This window comes from Mustela erminea, chromosome 19 (assembly GCF_009829155.1).
Source record: "Mustela erminea isolate mMusErm1 chromosome 19, mMusErm1.Pri, whole genome shotgun sequence".
In the NCBI taxonomy this organism is placed as follows: domain Eukaryota; kingdom Metazoa; phylum Chordata; class Mammalia; order Carnivora; family Mustelidae; genus Mustela; species Mustela erminea.
In genome coordinates this window covers 7,225,638-7,239,999 of record NC_045632.1, presented here as the reverse complement: position 1 = coordinate 7,239,999, position 14,362 = coordinate 7,225,638, and the positions used below count along the sequence as shown (strand labels likewise).

The following is a 14,362-nucleotide window of genomic DNA, read 5'->3' as shown; positions in this document are numbered from 1 at the left end:
GTAAGAGAATAAACTACATTGTTTTAGTGCATTTAGTTTCTGATTTCTTACAGCCGCATTAGGAAACTAATGAAGTAGTATATGTAGAACAGCCCAAGGAACCTACAAATCTCTAAAGCAAGTGAGATTAGTAAATTGTTTAAGTTTGTTTTTAGTTCTAGTAATCTCTACACCCAATATGGGGCTTGAACTCATGACCCAAAGATCGAGCATTGCACGCTCTTCCAACTGAGCCAGCCAGGTGCCCTGGGAGATGAGTAAATTTTGAGGACACAAGATCAACATTTTACTAAATCCATCTTGGGGTACATGGGTGACTCAGTTGGTTAAGTGCCTGACTTTTGATTTTGGCTCAGGTCACGATCTCAGGGTCGTGAGATCGAGCCCCGTGCTCAGCACAGAGTGTTGTTGAGATTCTCTCTCTTCCCCTCTTTTTGCCCCTCCCTGCACTAACTCTCTCTTTATAAAATAGATATATTTTTTAAAAATCTACCTTACTTCAAATGCAGTAGCAATTAACACATGGAAACTGATATCAAAAATACAATATATATGACTGCCTGAAAAGGAAAAAGTACAGACATGTTAATTTAACAAAACACTGATGGGATTTTGATCCCAAAAAACTATAAAAGATCACACAAACAGACATACCACAGCCATTTATTGGAAAATACAATATAGAAACGATGTCAAATGACTGCAAATTGATACACAGGTTTAACAGGATTTCCATCAAGATATTTTGTAGATACAAACAAGATTATTCTAGAAGTTATAAGGAAAGGCAAAGGAACTACAGTAGCTAAAACATCTGAAAAGGAAGAATACAGTGGTCGCAATCACTCATTCTAGATTTCTAATACAGTGAAACGTAATCAAGCCCACATTATATTTGTGGAGTAAGAGACACACAGATCAATGGAAAAGAAGAGAGGACCCAGAAATGGTCCAACGCAAGTACTTCCAACTGAGCTTGGACAAAGGTACCGAGGAAAGTGAATGAAGAGAGAGTTTAAAAAAAAAAAAAAAAGGGAGAAAAGATGCTGGACCAGTTGATTTCCATACCCCCCCCCCAAAAGAAATCTCTGCAAAAACTTCACACCTGTACAAATATTAGCTCAAAAATGATCACAGCTTTAAATTTGAAGTGTAAAACAATACTTTAAACTAGAAACGATTTAGCAAAGAAACCATAGTATAGTATCTTCAGGCTCTAGATAACTTTGCTATATCTCTATGTATCCTTTTTTCCATCTAGAATTTTACCACATTTTGGCTTCAAATTATTCTGTGGTATGCTTTAAGTATTTAAAAAAAAAATCATTCTGCAGTATGTACTATCTCAGGTTAAATTTAGAGAACTTGAGACTTAGTTATTTTATTCCTCGTAAGAATTCTCTGATGTGGATTCTGTTGTGAAAGTCATGGAAGAAATATAAAAATATTCATTACATTTGTAAGACTTCTTCCTATTATGAATTATTTTGTTCTATGACGAACTGGTGAACCCCGAGGACACACTGTTGCTTTAAAGGCCTTTAGATGTTCAGTAAATCTGCAGGTTTCTCTCTGGTATAAATACGGTCAGGACACCAAAGGCATGGATGTTGGACAGAAAGCCTTGAGATTTATTGCACTTGCAAGGGTGCTGTCCAGTATGAGGCCTGCAATGTTCTGTAGTTTCGATCCACAGGCAAAAGCCTTAGTGTGCACATTACCTTAACGTGGCTTCATCAGAGATGGGTATCCCGATGTCTAGGGAGCTGGGAAGCCTGTGTAAGTCCTCTGCCCCATATGCTGCATTTCTATGACTTCTCTTTCGTGTGGACTCTCTAAGGCCAATTCATGCTTGAACTGACCATAAAGGCTTTGTCACACTCACTACCTTTGTAACTCCCCAGTATGAATTCTCTGATGACTCACAAGGCTCGAATTTTGACTGAAGACCTTCCCACACACATTACATTTATATGGTTTCTCTCCAGTATGAATCATCTGATGTCTAGTGAGGTTTGAGCGCTGAATAAAAGATCGGCCACACTGGGTACATGTGTATGGTTTCTCGCCAGTATGAATTCTCCGATGACTAGGAAGGCTCGAACTCTGACTAAAGACCTTGCCGCATTCGTTACATTTGTAAGGTTTCTCTCTAGTATGGATTACCTGGTGGTAAGTAAGGCTTGAGTACATACTAAAGGCTCTGCCACACTCGCTACACCGGTAAGGCTTCTCTCCAGAATGAATCCTGCGATGACGTGCGAGGTGTGAGTCGTAACTGAAGACCTTCCCGCATTCGTCACACTTGTAATGTTTCTCTCCTGTGTGGATTATTTGATGTCTCGTGAGATGCGAGCTCTGATTAAAGGCTTTGCCACACTCAGTACATTTGTAAGGCTTCACACCAGTATGGATTACTTGGTGGTTAGTGAGTTGTGAGCTATATGTAAAGGCTTTGCCACACTCATTACATTTGTAAGGTTTCTCTCCAGTATGAATTCTGCGATGGCTTGCAAGGCCTGAACTCTGACTGAAGACCTTACAACATTCGTTGCACTTGTAAGGTTTCTCTCCAGTATGGATTACCTGATGGTTAGTAAGGCTTGAACACTCACTAAAGGCTTTGCCACACTCATTGCAGTGGTAAGGTTTCTCCCCAGTGTGAATTCTGTGATGACGTACAAGGTGTGAATTGCGACTGAAGACCTTGCCACACTCAGTGCATTTGTAAGGTTTCTCTCCGGTGTGAATTCTTCGATGACATGCGAGGTGGGAGTTGTGACTGAAGACCTTCCCACATACATCACATTTATATGGTTTCTCTCCTGGATGGATGATCTGACGTCTAGTGAGGTGTGAACTGGGATTAACTGCTTTGTCACATTTGTAAGGTTCTTCCCTAATGTGTGCTTTCTGGTCTTGTGTGAGTAATGAAGAATGCAAGATATCATGCCGGTGTTCATTAGAAATGTTGGTGTGGACAGTAGGAAGAATTCTGGGACGCAGTGAAACTGAAGAACCATTGTTGAGAGAATTCTCAACTTGGTAACATTCAAAAATTTTCCCTTCGGTCTGAAGTATCTGCACTCCAGCCAGATGTGACTGAAAGCTTAGTCCAAACCTGGTTTCAGTTGGCTTATTTCCTGCATCTCTTCTACCATAGTGATCCTTTCCACCAATGAGATTTTTGTTAAGGGTCACAAGCATGGCTTTGTAATTTCTTTCACTGTCTCTCCACTGATATTCAAAGTCATGAATATTTTTCTGGACTGCTCTAAAGGCATAATCTTCGGTGTCACAGCTTTTATATCTTTCCAATTTTACTCTCTGCGATAGTTCCTCTGTATTACTGTTCTCTTTGGGTGGTAATTCCTTGATCATACATTTGGGAGAGATGGCTACAAGATATAAAGAACCATAGGTTTCCCATTAATTCCAGAAAAACTTCATACTCAAAAACATATTACACCAAAAGTACTACATATTTTGATCAGTTATGAAGAGGAACCATGATCTTCAATTTTTTAGGAACACAAAAGGAATAGAATTCTTTAAGATAAAAAGGTACTTATATGTAATTCAAATTACTTTTAGAGAAGCCTACTTTAATCAATGACAAAAAGAAAAAAGAAAAAGAAAAATCAGTATGCAAACTTATGTTAGCCCTGACAGAAGGGGTATCATGGCCCCCAATCACATACCACTTCACAGAAAATATATAGCTGTTTCCTATCTGAAGAGATAAAAATACCATACATACTTACTGCATATTTATTGGGTATTAATGCTAAAGTACAATATGATATACTCTAATGCTAAATGATCCAGAAGAAACTTATCTGATGAGCAATCTAGTCAATGGCAATTTTCAGTTAGAAAACCAGAGCAGGGGCGCCTGGGTGGCTCAGTGGGTTAAAGCCTCTGCCTTCGGCTCAGGTCATGATCCCAGGGTCCTGGGATCGAGCCCTGCATCAGGCTCTCTGCTCCATGGGGAGCCTGATTCCTCCTCTCTCTGCCTGCCTCTCTGCTTACTTGTGATTTCTCCCTGTCAAATAAATAAATAAAATCTTTAAAAAAAAAAAAAAAAAAAAAAGAAAAGAAAAGAAAAAAGAAAACCAGAGCAGCACCGGGGAAATGAGGAAGAATTTAATCAAAGTTATAAAAATATTTTTCTGAATAATACTGGTTATAAAATTATATTCATTGGGAATGGCCATTTTGCAATACTGACCAATCAGTTACGCTGCATTATATATTTGGAAAAATAAATCATGGCAACTGACAATTCATAAAACATTTTAGTAACCTACAATGAAATCAGGACAGAAATAATAAATAACCACAATTACACAAAATTATAGTTTGTGGAATTCTTAACAACTCTCTCTCAAAAAAAAAAAAAAAAAAAAAAGCAAGGGCTTCTATTCTGGAACTAGCACATAATACGAGAACAGGAATTTGTGTTAAGACCACTCTCTTTTGAAGTCTCAAGTCAGAGAAATACTTAACATTATAAAGAATAATAATTGGGGCGCCTGGCTGGCTCAGTCGTTAAGTGTTTGCCTTCAGCTCAGGTCATGATCCCAAGGTCCTGGGAGCCCCGAGTGCCGCTGACTGCTTGGCAGGAAGCCTGCTTCTCTCTCTCCCACTCCCCCTCTGCTTGTGTTTCCTCTCTCACCTGTATCTCACTCTGTCAAATAAATAAACAAAATCTTAGAAAAGAATAATTGGGGAAAGAAGTCAGAAATCACAATTATGACTTTTTTAAAGTAATCTCTGTACCCAATGTGGGGCTCGAACTCATGACTTGGAGATCAAAAGTCAAAGGCTCCACCAACTGAGCCAGCCAGGCACCCCATAAATCACAACTGTGATTTTATAGAACAGCCAAGCAACAGAGCAATTCCCTATCTACACAATGTTCTTTAATTTTCTAGGTCATCAGCCACAAAGTATATGTAATAAAGAGCTTGTGCATGAAAACCTTCTTAACTAAGGCCAGATCAAATACTGTCTGAACAAAATTGCAGAATGAAACCCTACAAAATGTAAAGCAGGCTGCGGGGTCTGAAAGTCTGTGTCCACCCCAGTATGATGCTGTTGGAGGAGGGGGTCTCTGGCAGGTCATGAAGGTGGCGTACCAGCAATGGGATTAGAGGTGCCAGAAGATGTCTGAGTACTTACTGCCTCTCACTCTTGCCCTCACGCAAAAACACAGCAAGAATACTGTGTTCTAAACCAGAGAGAGCGCGTGCCATCAGGAACTGAACTAATCAGCACTAAGATTTAGACTTGCCAGCCTCCAGCACTGCGAGAAGTAAATTTCTGTCATTTAAGCCACCTGGTTTATGGTACGTGGGATGGCAGCCTGAGCCAAGACATAAGCAAAAGGCCAACTGATTAAAATTGTGATGGAAGGTTGCCGTATCATACTAAGCAAAAGAATTTCTGAGACTTTACTATGAAACATGTAATATTCTAAACCTTCTAATGGTGCTGACATGGTTAAAAGCCTTGAAATAAGTGGCGCCTGGGTGGCTCAGTGGGTTAAAGCCTCTGCCTTCGGCTCAAGTCATCATCCCAGGGTCCTGGGATCGAGTCCCACATTGGGCTCTCTGCTCAGAAGGGAGTCGGCTTCTCCCTCTCTCTCTTTCTGCCTGCCCCTCTGCCTACCTGTGATCTCTGTCAAAAAAAAAAAAAAAAAAACTTAAAAAAAAAAAGCTTTTAAGTATATTATCATTATTATTATTATTTTTAAAGCAGGCTCCATGCCCAACGTGCAGCCCATTGCAGGGCTTGAACTCATCACCTTGAGATCAATGCCTGAGCCAAAATCAAGAGTTAGATGCTTAACCGACTGAGCCACCCAGGAGTCCTCAGATTTTCACTGTTATTTAAATAGCGACAGTAGGCACATGGGGTTTGTGTTTCTAACCCCTATTTATAGAGAAAGTAAGTTAGAGCAACATGATTGACCTGGGCCTGTGGGTTCAGACAATGGATTCTTATGCACAACTGCCTACACGTCACAGCCAAGATCAGGAGCTCTGAGATAAGTACTTCAATGGAGACCCCAGAGCTGTGTTGTGTTGCCGACAGTATTACTCAGCCATGCTGAGTGCCTCATCACCCCCTGCACTTATGGATTGCCATAGTGTCCGGGAACAGCGATACAGTGGATAAACCGGGACCGCTCCTTACAGTCAGCAGTGCGGCTGGTGAGGGGCTCCTGTGGGAATGAGGTTGTTCAAGAGTACAAAATTAATATGCTAGTAAGCGACAGTGCAGTCCATCCCAGTCAAGGTACCGTGTAAGGAAAGGCCAGAAGGAAGGTCAGCAGTGGACGGCACAAGGGGAAGAGCACATGGGACAAGGGACTGAACTTGCCAATCTGTGGGAAGATAAGTGTACTAGGGCAGTTAGAATTCCCACCTCGGAATAAAAGAAGGAAATGATGAGGCAAATAGCATCACGCTGTCCCATTCTTAACTCTAGGAATTATGGTATGGATGTCGGGCAAGAATGGAAGACATTTAACATGGGGGAGGTGATGACAGTGGAAGAAACCATGTTTGGACACAGGGAGGCTGGGTGGCTGCTGAAGGCGAGGCTGAGGGGAAATGGTGAAACACAGGTAAAAAGGGACAGAGTTTCAGCTACGTGGTGAATAAGGTCTAAGGAACTAATGCACAACATGGTGACTACAGTTGATAATATTGTGTAATTGGAAACTGCTCAGAGAACAGAGCTTAGGTGTACTTACCAAAGGAGCAAAGAAAGAAAGAAAACAAGTGAGGTAATAGATCTTAATTAACTTGACTATGGAAATCCTTCCATGATGTATGTGTATTTCAAATCATCGTGGGGTACACGTTAAACGTAATTTTGTCAGTAAAGCCGAAAAACGGATTCAAAAATTCATCCGCCCACTGCCTTCTCTGAGTTAGAGCACAGTTTTTATGAATATCTCGCTGTCTTCTGAGAACTAGGAAATCAAGAGCACAGGGGTAGAAAAATGGAACTGGATATTTTGTTTTTCCTAAGGCTTTATGCACACTTGAGCTCTGGCACCATGCCTGATGAAGTGCGCAGATCATCGGAAGAAAGTGTAAATGAAAAGTCCAGAAGCCCCATTCATTTCTGAGTCAACAGGGCTTCAATCTCAGCCAAGCAGGGCAGGGGCTCCCAGGAGGCAAACAAGGGAAAATACCAAGATACCCAAGGGCAGACCCCAACTTCTGGAGGGACGTTTTCCTCACCCAGGGAGACCAGGTTCCGGTAGTTCTCCACCATCACATCCCTGTACAAGGCCCTCTGGGCAGGGTCCAGGCACTCCCACTCCTCCTGAGAGAATTCGATGGCCACATCCCTGAAGGTCAACCATCCCTGAAAAGAGAACACAAACATCTCACCAAGGAGCTGTGGGGAGAGTTCTTACCTTCACATAAAATGAAAAGAGGAGAGATGCGTAGGGAGGGATTCAGATGAAGTGGGTGTTCTTACAGGTCCACGGAAGGTACTTCTCAACAAGTTCTGTGTCCCTTATTTTGGCCTAATATATTTTCCATAAGAGGTTAGGATGGCCTCTCGGGATGGCTTTTCTTTTCTTTTCTTTTTTTTTTTTCCCATTTCTGTGGACAATAGAAGAAATATAAAAATAGGAAATCAGGGGTGCCTGGCTGGTTCAGCTAGAGGAGCATGTGAATCTTAATCTTGGGGTTGTGAGTTTGAGCCCCACGCTGGGTGTTGACATTACTAAGAAAAAATAAACAAACTTAAAAAAACAGACAATCAATACAGGGCTACCCACAAGAAGTGTTATTTAGGCTATGGACATTGGGGAGGGTGTGTGCTAGGGTGAGTGCTGTGAAGTGTGTACGCCTGATGACTCACAGCCCTGTACCCCTGGGGCAGATAATACATTATATGTTAATAAAAAAAAAGAAGTGTTATATATCGTGTTTTAGACACTGAGTGATACTCAATATCCAGATGGGCTAGAGCACAAGTGTTATCTTCAGAGAGGACAATGTCCACAATGACTTTGGAGAAAGACCAGAATCTAAAAACGGATCATGATAGCAACAGCAAAGAACAGAAGCTCTTGAATGCTTCCCGTGTGGCAGGCATTGTGCTAAATGCTTTACATGCATAAACTGTAACAACATCATTCACTGAAGACAGATCTGTTCCCACCTTCCTGAGGAGACACCCGTGTCACGCACATTCCCCAAAACCCGCCCAAGGTCAAATGCTAAGAAATGGCAGAATAAGCTCCTGAATCCAGATGTTTAGGCTTTGGAACTGAACCTAAACAAGTAAACATATCACCAGACAGCATCAAGAGTAGACTGAGAGAGGGCTACCTGACACAATCTGAAACAAGTTCAAGGCCAACAACGTGGAGATGCATAAAAGGTCATTATACATGCACACGTCACTCTTCTTATACTGTTTAACTTGTGTTAGACTAGGAAAAATGTACAGCTATGGAAAATGCTTAAGATTTCACTTCAACAATTAATGACTTATTTATGAAATAATGATAACGTCTTTTCAAAAACTAGGGACTTGCGCGTCTACACATGCACATACACATATATACACGCTCAAACATACTGAAATAAGGAGCAGCTCTCCAGGACACAAAAAGGCCCCCTCACAGGCTCCATGTCACTGGGGCACAAGGAGATGGAATCTGAGTGGAGGGAGACGGACTGAGGAAGGCCTGGGGGAGTGTGCACAGACACAACTCAGCTGGACACTTCAGGGTCAGAGAAGGTGAGCGAGTCCTTCAAGGGCGCAGCAGGAATGAGAGACAAAGTCATCCCAGAATATGACTGTACCTGACAGCCAGCCATTCCTGACTCCTTCCTTTCCTCTTCCTCCTCGTCCACGCTGCTGCTTCCTCAGACAAGATGGGCCTTGAGAATTCAATCCTAGGGGTCAAGAAGCTGCAGTTGAATGCTTAGAATCAATCGACATCCTTCCTGTACCACAACGTCAAACACGAAGCCCTCTCCGTGTGGAAAAGACAGTCCTCTGCTGCCCACTGCCACAGGAGGGGGCACAGGGACAGTGACTTCCTCCAGACACCAACCAGTGAGTGTCCCCACCCCTTTCTTCAGAACTGGCTCCTGCCCAGGTGAAGCCCCCACAACACACGACAGCAGTGGGGACCTGGGCTGGACCCGACACTCCCCTCCAGGTCACAGACCCGCCCTGATCACACCCCCCACAGAGCACGCCCGCGCCCCCCGGGGTCAGGTGCTGCAGTCAGCCTCCAAGTCGGAGGACCCAGAGCCTTGGTGATGCTGGATCCACACCGGAAGCACGTGGGGCACTTTAAGTGGTACTGAGGCTGAGTCCTATCCTCCCCTCTGACCACTGCAGGGGGCATCTCTGGGAGGGACACCGGAGCTGTATCTGCAAAATGCCTCAGCAGTCCAGTAACGCTGGGTGCGGCACACTCACAGCCCAGCACACCTCCCACCTTCTGGCTCTGCTCGCCTGTGGGCACTGCTGTCGCCAGCGCCCAGATCTGGAAGGGGCAGGAGCTAGAAGGAACATGAAGGCCATGACTTCAACTCTTTTTTAAAAGATTTATTTATTTATTTATTTATTTATTTATTTATTTTAGAGAGAGAGTGAGCTCATAGGATGGGGGATGCAGAGGGAAAAAGAGACTCCTGAGCAGACTTCAACTCTTTTTTAAAAGATTTATTTATTTATTTATTTATTTATTTATTTTAGAGAGAGAGTGAGCTCATAGGATGGGGGATGCAGAGGGAAAAAGAGACTCCTGAGCAGACTCCCCACTAAACCCAGAGCCTGACTTGGGGCCCCAACCTACAACACGGAGATCATGACTTGAGATACCAAGAGAGTTTGATGTTTAACCCACTGGGCACCCATTCGCCCCTGGCACAATTCCAATTCTTTTAAACTCTCCCCTTACTGCCTGTGAAGTGGCTTCCCCTTTGTTACTGGAGGCCCCCCACCCGCCCATCAAGAGCTCCTCCCAGAAAAAGGTGGGGGGCCTCTCCACATTTTGTTTTCCATGATCTCCCTGGAGATTTCCTTCTTACTCTAAATTTCTCAATTTTCTTTTCTCCCACAGCTGCTACTTTGCCATCTGTTTGTGGTCCTCCCTTATTTTCCTTTGTTCATTTTTCTATAATTCTCTCAGTGGGTCTTGTGAAAATAAATAAGGAAACCTCATTTAAAACGGAGTAGGTAGGAGCTCTCAGGCAAGTACCACTCCCTGCAGCCTACTTTACCAGCAGGAAAGGGGGAGATAAGAGCTATTTTTAACACGGGAGGGTATTTTTTTTTTAAGATTTTATTTATACATTTGACAGACAGATAGCACAAGTAGGCAGAGAGGCAGGCAGAGAGAGAGAGAGAGGAGGAAGCAGTCTCCCTGCAGAGCAGAGAGCCCGACCTGGGGCCCGATCCCAGGACCCTGGGATCATGACCTGAGCCAAAGGCAGAGGCTTTAACGCACTGAGCCACCCAGGCGCCCTAGGGAGGGTATTTTTTATGAGAATTTCATCTCCTGCTTGTAAGAAAAAAAAAAAAGGAAGCTCCCTCCTGCCCCAGCAACAAATGCACTAACCACCACGTGCTACCACTGAAAAACCGCCACCACCTCCAACTCTTGTTCTTCTCCAATGAACTTTTGTTTAAAGCAACCCTCCTCAATCTCCTAAAAATGAAAGCTGACCTTCCTTTCCTTTCCCGACTACCCTATGCACGCCATGCACGTCCCAAACCGCAATTCCTCTGCTTCTTCCCGAATCATCTCGTTTTGCTAGTAAGGGGATGGGACATGTGCCTGGAAGGTGGACAGCCCCTCCGCTCCTCCGCGTTCCTCTCACCCAGGAGGGGGTTGGGATAAGAGGCCCACCTCCCACAAGAGCACATTATCCGGAGCGGGGTGCTCTGTCTCAAGACAGGACCTTTTTAGTCACTTCCCAACAAAGAGTGAGGAGAGGCGAGGACTGACGGGCGGAAACCCGGGGAGCGGAGGAGCCCGCGGAGAGGGACGCGAGATGAGGGGCAGTGCGAGCGTCTCCGGGGAGGGCCGAGTTCTCCGAACCTCCCGGCCCAGATGAGGACCGGCCTCTCCTGAGGGGCGGCCGGCGCTGTCCCCTAGGGGCCGAGAACGGCGCGCACCCACCTCGCGGATTTCAAACCCAAAAGGAAGCCCCCGGCCTCCAAAGGAAGCGTCTGAATTTGGGGGGGCTGAAGGGGTGGTGCAGAGATTTTAGCGGCCCCCACACCCCGGGGCTAGACGAGGGGGGACTGCGAGGCGCATGTTTAAACAATAAAGACGAAACTCACACTCCACAGACTGGCCTCGGCTCCACGAAACCCGCTTCCGGGTCTGCAGACCTCTGCGCGCGCGCAGAGGGAAGAGGCGGGGCCTGGGCGGGGCGCAGAGCAAAGCCAGGCCAGCGTAGGGACCGCGCGGGACGGAAGGAGGGGCCTCAAGGGCTAGCGGTAACCATAGAGAGGAGGCGTTGGTTGGGGACAGGCCAGGACGCGCGGAGCCCACACGGGGTCAGGACCTGGGAGTAGCTCCCAGGTTTTTAGGGTTTAGTGATACTTGAGCCCTGTTTCCTCGCCAGGGCCGCAGCATTGCTTTTTGTTTCAAGTTAATGTTTCAGTTTTAAGGTAAAAGCTGAGAGTTTTGTGGACGCCACTTCTGTCGGAGAGTAAGATGTTGCCCTCTTCACAGCTGAAAACGGTTCAAGTCAAAATCCGCAAGTCCCGCCGGAGAAGCTGAAACAGCTCCGAGATCTGGGAGCTGGGACCTCGGAGCGAGGTGGATGTGGGCGGTGGGCGAATTCTGGAACACTGTTGCCACTTAACCAAAAACTGGAATAGGCCTAGGCAGTGCGTACTAGAACGTGAAACTCAAATTCTGCCTGGGCAGAATGTGCAATCTCATTAGGGCGCCCAGAACATCATTTCCGTTTCTACTTTCCATTCACTTCTAAGTCGGTGACTCAACCCTGTTGTGTTCCGGAAACTTTCCCAGGGACAAGACCTGAGGTGTGGGACTTGGAGAACTAAGGCGTGTGATAATTTATTGCTTTTTAAAAAGCAGTAACTTTTTTAAAAGATTAAATTGCATCGCTGTTTTTATACTTATATCATTCCACACTTGAGATGAATTATACTCAAATGCATTTGAGATAAACGCTGTTGGCATCACAATATGGTTAAGTCGTAATTTCTAAATATAATTTCAAATTCACTTTACAGTCACACTGAAGATAATTAGAAACCATGTTTTTTATTTAAAAATTTTACTGGGGAGCCTGGCTGTACTAGCCAGCCATTGGTCTCCTTGCTCAGTGGGGAGCCTACTTCTAGAGAGAAGCTCCCCCATGCTTGTGTTCCCTCTCTTGCTATCTCTCTAAAAAAAAAAAAAAATGATAAGTGAAAATTTGCTCTTTTGGTTATAACCTATGGGTAGAGAATTCTGCCAAGCACAATGTCTCCAACTCCGGGGAGGTGCTGGTCACTCCGCATGTTTAAAAAAAAAAAAAAAAAAAAAAAAACAGCACAAATGAGCAAGCTATCAGAAAATCCCTCCCACTAACCCCACCACTCCTTCGCTTTTTTTTTCTTCTGTGTATATTGAGCTACTGTCACATGAAGAGCATTTTAACCATCAGTCATAAGGAAACAGAAGAGAGACAGAGGGAACCTGCCCGCAGAAAGGGAAAGCCCTGCATCTAAATCCTCCTGAGGAAAATGGTGATCTAAAACCCAATTCCGAGGCTATTACAAGAATTAACTCACAAACGGTATGTGAAGTTCCCAGCACAGTTCCTGACATGTGAGCACATTGTGGGTGTCAAAAAACAATATTGTTTTAATGAAACGAATGTATGTTGTTTCTGTAAGGAAAAATGTAAACTAAAAATGTGAAAACCTCTTTCTTTTCACATTTAAAAATGTGAGAATATTTTTCTTTTCTTCCCTCTTGGGGGAAGAAAAAGCAAAGAGACTTCTCTTTCTCCCTTTTCCTAGAGCATTTCCCTTAGAAACTTGTAAGTTCTTTGTCTTCCTGTTTGAAATGTTTGTACGTCTTTGAAAAGCTAAATCAGGCTCTTAGGAACACTGTAACTCAGGAATGTTTGCTCAAGGATCTGGGAGCCCTCTCTTTGAAATATAAACATAAAAGGGGATATCTCTTTATCTCCCAATTCTTGTGGAAGGATAGGTGCCTAACTCATAACTTGCCTTGTTCCTAGTGGCAAAACTCCCTCCTGTCATAAAGGTAAGTTTGTTTTCCCTTTGGTTAAAGCCAATTAGCTAACACAAACGGCCACCAGCTTACCTGGTGATGTCAGGAAGAACATGTATAACAAATGGTGCTGTCGTGTCTTCCTGAGGACTAGTTATGATCTTTCTTGAGAACACATATGTAATCGGTTGTATTGCCTTGTCTTCTCTCACAGGGTGAGATTCATTTTTGCAGTCTCTCAAGACTGCCTCTGATGCACATCACATTCTGGTTTAATGCTTATTCACTAATGAAACTGTTTTCTTTCTGTACACTTGTGGAGAGGATTGCTGGCTTGTGAGACGATTTTTTTTAAAAATTGTATTCCCCAACACCACCCGCTGAGCTTTTACTTAAACCGGTTCCAATTTAGGGGCGCCTGGGTGGCTCAGTGGGTTAAAGCCTCTGCCTTTAGCTCAGGTCATGATCTCAGGGTCATAAGATCGAGCCCCACATCCGGCTCTCTGCGCAGCGAGGAGCCTGCCCCCCCCAACTTGTGATCTCTTTGTCAAATAAATAAATAAAATCTCTTTAAAAAATGTAAAACCGGTTCCAATTTAACATCTCAGCTTCTAATAGAATACACAATTCTAATCTGACATTGTTTGAAACATTAATTTAAATTAGCCAGGGGAGGGCACCTGGGTGGCTCAGTCAGTTAAGCGGCTGCCTTCGGCTCAGGTCATGATCCCAGGGTCCTGGGATCGAGCCCCACATCGGGCTCCCTGCTCAGCAGGGAGTCTGCTTCTCCTTCTGCCTGCCGCTCTGCCTGCTTGTGCTATCTTTCTGTCAAATAAATAAATAAAATCTTTTAAATAATAAATAAATAAATAAATTAGCCAGGAGACTGTTCGGTCCGCGAGACACCGAAGTACTTTGGGCTTGAAAAGGCAGGAAACAGGGGCGCCTGGGTGGCTCAGTGGGTTAAGCCGCTGCCTTCGGCTCAGGTCATGATCTCAGGGTCCTGGGATCGAGTCCCGCATCGGGCTCTCTGCTCAGCAGGGAGCCTGCTTCCTTCTCTCTCTCTCTCTGCCTGCCTCTCAGTGTACTTGTGATTTC

General features: G+C 44.3%; 1 protein-coding gene across 1 annotated transcript; it reads right to left on the bottom strand.

Annotated features, from left to right (window-relative positions):
• Positions 1-647: 647 nt before the first annotated feature.
• LOC116579144 (zinc finger protein 665-like) lies at positions 648-11,411 on the bottom strand. The gene is given in 5 exon segments (XM_032324133.1): positions 648-1,896; positions 1,898-3,398; positions 7,260-7,386; positions 8,847-8,939; positions 11,347-11,411. Coding segments are annotated over 4 exon segments (1,704 nt in total). The 5' UTR covers positions 8,862-8,939; positions 11,347-11,411; the 3' UTR covers positions 648-1,835.
• Positions 11,412-14,362: the final 2,951 nt, after the last annotated feature.